Source organism: Tupaia chinensis, unplaced genomic scaffold, assembly GCF_000334495.1.
Source record: "Tupaia chinensis unplaced genomic scaffold, TupChi_1.0 Scaffold143970_1, whole genome shotgun sequence".
In the NCBI taxonomy this organism is placed as follows: domain Eukaryota; kingdom Metazoa; phylum Chordata; class Mammalia; order Scandentia; family Tupaiidae; genus Tupaia; species Tupaia belangeri.
In genome coordinates, this window is record NW_006203821.1 from 326,558 (window position 1) to 333,132 (window position 6,575).

Consider the following 6,575-nt stretch of genomic DNA (forward strand, 5'->3'; position numbering starts at 1 on the left):
TGTCTTGAACCGCGGTCAGCCATGTGGTAGTCCAGCGTCCTTAACCACCACACCACCTGCCGGCCCCCCCCAGCATAATTTTTAAGCCACCAGGTCCAGGACTCAAACTGCAGTCAGCCATGTGAAAGTCTAGCACTTGAGCCACATGCCACCTGTTGGCCCCATAGAAAAGTTTTTTGTTTGTTTGTTTTTTGGAGAGGTTTTTGCTATAGAGTGCATGCACTTGCCAGAAAGACAGAGAGACTAGAAAGCAAGAAATCACCCCCCAAGCAGGGATGGCCACGCCACAATCGCATCTCCTCTGTTCTCTTCTCGGGATGTTGGGCATGCATGCACTTGAGCCACATGCCACCTGTTGGCCCCATAGAAAAGTTTTTTGTTTGTTTGTTTTTTGGAGAGGTTTTTGCTATAGAGTGCATGCACTTGCCAGAAAGACAGAGAGACTAGAAAGCAAGAAATCACCCCCCAAGCAGGGATGGCCACGCCACAATCGCATCTCCTCTGTTCTCTTCTCGGGATGTTGGGCATGCATGCACACGTGCCCGGTGTGAGTTTTTAAGCCACCAGGTCCAGGACTTGAACCACAGTTGACCACATGGGAATCCAGCGACATAGCCATTATGCCAACTGCTGGCCCCGAAAAGATTGTTTTAAAAAATGAATACATGGGGCCGGTAGGTGGCATCATGTGTAAGGATGCTGGACTCTCACATGGCCAACCACGGTTCAAGTCCCAGACCTGGCAGCTTGCTTTCTCTCTCTCACTCTGTCCCTCTCTGGTCAAATTTAAACAAATAAATTAAGTTAAATAATTCTTAGGATAAATAAATACATGGGGCCAGCAGGTGGCATGTTTGTTGGGGAAGCGGACTCCCACATGGCTGACTGCGGTTCAAATTCCAGATCTGGTGGCTTGCTTTCTTACTTTCCCTCTCTCTCTGTCTGGTGAGCACATGTACCCTATTGCAAACTTAAAAAGAATAACAATAAATAAAATATGGCATTGTCGAAAAAGTCATGTCATGTTTTTCTATGCAAAAATGCATCATGACTTTTCCAACAACCCAATAAAATTAATAAATTTTTAATAAGTAAATAAATAAATGAATACACAACTACTTAGTGAAGCACTGGGATGCTCACCAGGTCTGCTTGCTTTTGTTTTCATACCCCTCATCCTTAAATAGTATTGTTCCAAGTTCCATGGGAGCACAAAGGAGACAGTGAGGACAGGGAGCAGGGCCTGAATTTTGAGAAGTACACCTCACCCCGGCTGAACTCACCTTCTAAGAAAGCCTATCCTTGTCACTGTCACTCAGTAGATAACTTCAATAGCTACCACTGTCCCTACTCCTCGGTTTTTCATTTTCCAGTCAGCATCATGAACATAGACTTTATGTGTGGTACGTGTAAAATGTCAATCTGTAACCTTTGTATTTGACACCTAGGACTCAACCCAGTATTGTGAGAGCTAGGGAACGGGGTTCCTCTCCATCAGGAATTAGCAAACTGATTCTCAGGCCAGATCCAGCCATCTGCCTACAAGCTGATAATATATATGTTTTGCATTTTTATTTTATTATGTATTTTTTTTTAATTATTTTATTTTAACTTTATTTTGACAAGAGAGGGGCAGAGTGAGAAAGTGAGAAAGCAAGCCACCGGGTCAGCCATGTGGGAGTCCAGCGCCCTTAACCATCACACCACCTGCCGGCTCCTATTTATGTACTTTATAAAGAATTATTTTTTTAAAGAATTATTTAACTATTTATTTATTTTTAATTTGACTAAAGAGGTACAGAGAGAGAGAGTTGAGAAAGCAAGCCACCAGGTCCGAGACTTGAACCGCAGTCAGCCATGTGAGAGTCCAGCGTCCTTAACCACCATGCCACCCGCTGGCCCTTTAAAGGATTAATTTATTTAACTTTATTTATTTATTCGAATTTGGCCAGAGAGGGACAGAGAGAAAGTGAGAAACTGAGCCACCAGGTCCAGGACTCAAACCGCAGGTGGCCATGTGGGAGTCCAGCACCCTTTACCACCACTCCACCTGCCAGCCCCTTATGTATTTGCTTTTAAGAGAGATTTTTGCTACAGGGTGCATGTGTCCCTGGAGAAACAGAGAAACCGAGAAAGAGAAAATGAGAAATCACCTCCCTGGGGGAATGGCCATGCCATAATCCCTTCTCCATTCTCCTCTCAGGATTTTGGACATGCACCAACTGTGAGTTTCAAGCCTCTGGGTCTGGGACTCAAACCATGGTCTGCCATGTGGGAGTCCAGCACCTTAACCACTATACTACCTGCAAGGCCCAATTTCTACATTTTTAAAATGGTTATTCTGTAAGTAATTCTCTAAGTACCTAGTGATATCATTCATTTTGTTTCTTGGCCTGCAGTCCCTAAAATATTTTAAGTATCTTAGAAAAAGTTTGCTGATCTCTACTCTAGATCATAGAAGATATAAAGGAAAACAAACCTCAAACGTACCTCTCTCCCTCTCCCACACTTGCTCCTCATCCCAGGGCAGCAGGGATCTCTATCAGGACAACTATCCACAGTCTATATGAACTTTCTTACCTTAGTTCCCCGATCATGTCCCTGAAAGCCCCCTCTCTATAGATTAAGAACCCAGATGGGACCAGCAGTTAGCATAATGGCTATGTCGCTGAACTCCCATGTAGTCAACTGTGGGTCAAGTCCCCGACCCGGTGGCTTAAACTCACACCGGGCGTGTGTACGTGCGTGCCCAAGATCCTGAGAGGAGAATGGAGAAGGGATTGTGGCGTGGCCATCCCCCCAGGTGGGTGATTTCTTGCTTGCTGTCTCTCTGTCTCTTTCTGGTGAGCGCACACGTCCTATAGCAAAAACCTCTCAAAAAAAAAAAAAACCAGAAACCTCCCTCTGCCCCCACTCCAGGCGAGACGTGGCTTCTTTTGGGGTACGAGTCTCCATCGTGGAGCCTGGCTTCTTCCGAACCCCTGTGACCAACCTGGAGACTTTGGAGAACATCTTGCAAGCCTGCTGGGCACGGCTCCCTCCTGCCCCACAGGCCCACTATGGAGAGGCCTTCCTTACCAAGTGTGAGTAGCAGGGCCACAAGGGCATATGAAGGAAAACGGAAGTGTCAGAGAAGCCAATCCTGTATCAGCCTGGTGGGAGGATGTGGGCAAAGCACCAGGGAGGGGGTGAGCACGAGTGGCATGCCACAGGGGAGTGCCCAGGCTCTGTGCAGCCTGCCCACTCCCCAAACTGGGAGGGGATGAGGAGCCCTCTCAGCTCTGCTGGGCAATAAGCACCAGGACCAGAAAGGTAGGGCCTGAGGTGGACTGGAGAGGGGTGGGGACACTGACTGCAACCACCCATGGGGCTACAGACCTAAAAGTGCAGCAGCGCATCATGAACCTCATCTGTGACCCGGACCTGACCAAGGTGAGCAGGTGCGTGGAGCATGCCCTGACAGCTCGCCACCCCCGAACCCGCTACAGCCCAGGCTGGGATGCCAAGCTGCTCTGGCTGCCTGCTTCCTACCTGCCAGCAAGCCTGGTGGATGCTGTGCTCACCTCGGTCCTTCCCAAGCCTGCGCAGGCAGTCTACTGAATCCAGCCTTCCAGCACGGGACTATTTTTCAGGGATGAGGACTTTGTTTTCTGTCCCTGCCCTAATACTGCCTATGCCTGGCACAAAATAGATAATAAATGTGTATTGTTAAGAAGAAATAATAGGGCCGGCTCATGGCCTGGTAGTTACGGGAACTGGATCCCACATGGGCAACATGGTCGTGGTCCCAGCTGCTTGAGAAACATCCCAAGAACATGTGTTTGAGTGCCCAAAATCCTGACAGGATGGTGAACTAGAAGGGACTGCAGCATAACCACACCTCATTATGGGTGCTTTCTCCCTCTCTCTAGTGAGCACACACACCTTCTGGAAATTAAAAATAATAGGTGGTTATAAATGAAGGTTCCAAGTGGGAGACATCTCATTTAAATAATAAGTACCCTAAGCTAACAGGCTCCAAGGCCTCTGGCAGTTTAGTGCCTGCAAAACACCTAGCACCCACTGGGGGGCGCAAGGGAATCATCTTGCATCTATAGTGAGCTTCCAATTGGCACCTGGAGTAACCACTAGAGGGCACTTTTGGACTTTTTCCCTTATTTTCCACAAGGAATAAGGTTGCAATTCACTGGTTGTACTCAAGAGTGACCTTTTTCTATTTTTCTTGGAGGAAGAGGGAACGTGATGAAGGGAGGGTCAGGGACAGGTTGAATGGTTTCCATGGAAGGAAAAGCAATCGAATTTCCCTACTATCTGGAATGCCCCATGGCCTAGTGGTGGAGAGAGCTGGATCCAAGGCCAAAGGAGGTTCAAATCCCAGCCTGGTGACTTGAAAAACATGCCAGATGCATGTACATGCACGCCCAGAATCCTGCCAGGATACAGAAGGGATTGCTGTGTGACCCCTCAAATGGTGCTTTCTCCCTCTCTTTCCAACATGCACCCTCTAGTGAGGGACACTGGTCACACCAGTTCCAAGACACCTTATCACCACCTCAAAAGGAGTCGGTTCCCCTTGAGGACTGGAGGGTGAGGGAGTTGCTGGGCCCTTGGAGGTGTGCAGAAGGCTGGGGAGAAAATGGCCAATATAAATGTGGGCTGGGCTCTCCCAGGTAGGTTCTGTGAAGGGAATCCCTGTGACTTAGGCAGGAGATGGCTTCATGTCCCAGCACTGGAACATTCATGAGACTAGGGGACTGGGAGGGCACCAGCCACAGCCTCCTACAGATCCTTCAGATTCTCTCAGTAAAACCCTCGTTCCTCAAACAGCCCCCCAAAAAAGGCCTGCCTTTCCCAGAGGTACACAGCAAGGTCCCAGATGACGGGGAGCATGAATAAGAAGAGAGACAGGGTCAAGTATCATTTTTTCCTTCCTTTTGTAAGAGAAATGGAAGTAACAGAGTTTTGCTTTGTTTTTCTCCACATCAGACGGGTAATGTGCCTAACAAGGTTCAAGAGAGACACATCTCACACGATAGTGTGGATAGTGTGAAAATTCAATCACGTCCATGAGCCACAAAAGGCTCAAGACAGGTGTTTCTGACAGGGTTTTGCCATACAGCAATCCTCCTGCCCCAGTCTCCCAACTAGTTGGGATTATAGGCAGAGGCAACACAGCCAGACCAGGTTGGCCAGGAGCCAACCCAGCCCCCAGCACCACGCCCCCCGCCCCGTGGAGCTGCCAACCTCCCAGATGGTGTCGCTACCTCTGCACCACTGCGGCTGGACCTCGAGTATCACGCTAAACAAAATGAGACCATCTTTCTTTTGGGTCTGAAAAAATAATCCGTTTAATTGAAAAAGCTGGAGGATTCTACTCCACTCCCCTAGATGAGGGGGCTGAAGAGGCCAGACCCCCTACATCACCTCATAGCCACTTCGGATACTCTTCACGAGGCAGCAGGCAAACACGATCCCCAGGACCTGAAAGGAAAGATGGAGAAGAGTCAGGAGGGCAAGATACCCCAGACCCACCCAAGGAACCCCAACCACATGCAGGGCTCCCCTCCCCAGGCCAGTACTTGCTCAGTACCCTCGTCCCCAGATACCCTGCCTGAGTCCCAGCCCCTGCCTAGGGCATCTCTCACCTCTACAAAAGCAATGCCCAGGGCTGCTGCAGCTATCACCAGCACGTTTTTCCTCAGCCAGTCGCCAATCTTCTCCACACAGCCCTGAAAAGTGCCAGGCACACAAAACAAGAACACTATCAGAGACTTCCCACTCGCCTGCCCCCGGTACACCAGTCTCTTCCCGGAGAGTAACACTCCCAGAGCCCCTCCCCATCCTTGACCCTGTCCACATCCACCCTAGGCCTCTCTTGCTGCCCAAAGCACTTCCCAGGTTTCCCAAGTCCCGTCTGTCTCCTCCTACCTCCCTATTGATGTTCTTCACATTGAATTTAATCCCACAGCCCACGGCAAAGTTGATGCAGCAGGAGTCAGGGACTCGGTCCTTGCCCATGCCTGTGATGTTCTCCCAGTCTGTGTAGTTAGTAGCCCCGCAGCAGTGAGACTGAGGGAGGTGAGAGAGATGGAGAAGGTTGTTAAGTGAACCTCTACCTTCGATATGGAGGTGAAAATCCTCTACCCCCACCACCCCAGCTCCAAGCAGCCCCACTCACCTGGTTCTGCATTCGGTCCAGGAGTTCAGCTGTATGGTTATCTTTCAAGTAATTCAGCATCTGCTCCTGGAAGTCCTTATTAAACTCTCTTTTCACCTGACAGTAGGGAGGAGCAATGTTGAGGTCAGAAATCAGGCACCTGGGTCCCAGAGCCACCCTAGCAGCGCCCTCCCTCTTAATAACCCCATCACCCCACTGACCTTGTCTCTAAACACATAACCAGCAATGGCTGCTGCCACTTCCACCAGCATGATAAGAGACAGGAAGATGGCAAACTAGCGGAGCAAAAGACAGGAGTTAGGTTTGGAGCCTATGGGGGAGGGGGGGCACACTGGCACAGCCAGTCCCTGAAACACTCACAAAGGTCTCATCCCACCACCCTTGTGAGCACCAGCCA

At 49.5% G+C, this 6,575-nt stretch overlaps 2 protein-coding genes and 1 non-coding gene across 5 annotated transcripts in view; 1 reads left to right on the plus strand and 2 right to left on the minus strand.

The window, feature by feature from the left end:
- Window positions 1-3,711, plus strand: part of RDH5 (retinol dehydrogenase 5) — a 6,262-nt gene extending 2,551 nt beyond the window's left edge. For all 3 annotated transcript variants that reach the window (XM_006165562.3, XM_014582995.2, XM_014582996.2), the window contains exons 4-5: window positions 2,920-3,083; window positions 3,377-3,711. In XM_006165562.3, coding sequence (XP_006165624.1) covers window positions 2,920-3,083; window positions 3,377-3,600 — 388 coding nt within the window. In that variant the 3' untranslated portion in view covers window positions 3,601-3,711. The remainder of the gene's footprint in view (window positions 1-2,919; window positions 3,084-3,376) is intronic.
- Window positions 3,712-4,980: 1,269 nt separating this feature from the next.
- LOC114005542 (small nucleolar RNA U13) lies at window positions 4,981-5,083 on the minus strand. The gene has a single exon (XR_003547384.1). It is a non-coding gene; the product is annotated as a small nucleolar RNA U13 (small nucleolar RNA).
- Window positions 5,084-5,323: 240 nt separating this feature from the next.
- CD63 (CD63 molecule) overlaps window positions 5,324-6,575 on the minus strand; it is a 3,728-nt gene continuing 2,476 nt past the window's right edge. Inside the window, exons 3-7 of the mRNA XM_006165564.1 lie at window positions 6,379-6,453; window positions 6,179-6,274; window positions 5,929-6,069; window positions 5,646-5,729; window positions 5,324-5,481 (exon numbers count right to left, since the gene is read on the minus strand). Coding sequence (XP_006165626.1) covers window positions 5,416-5,481; window positions 5,646-5,729; window positions 5,929-6,069; window positions 6,179-6,274; window positions 6,379-6,453 — 462 coding nt within the window. The 3' untranslated portion in view covers window positions 5,324-5,415. The remainder of the gene's footprint in view (window positions 5,482-5,645; window positions 5,730-5,928; window positions 6,070-6,178; window positions 6,275-6,378; window positions 6,454-6,575) is intronic.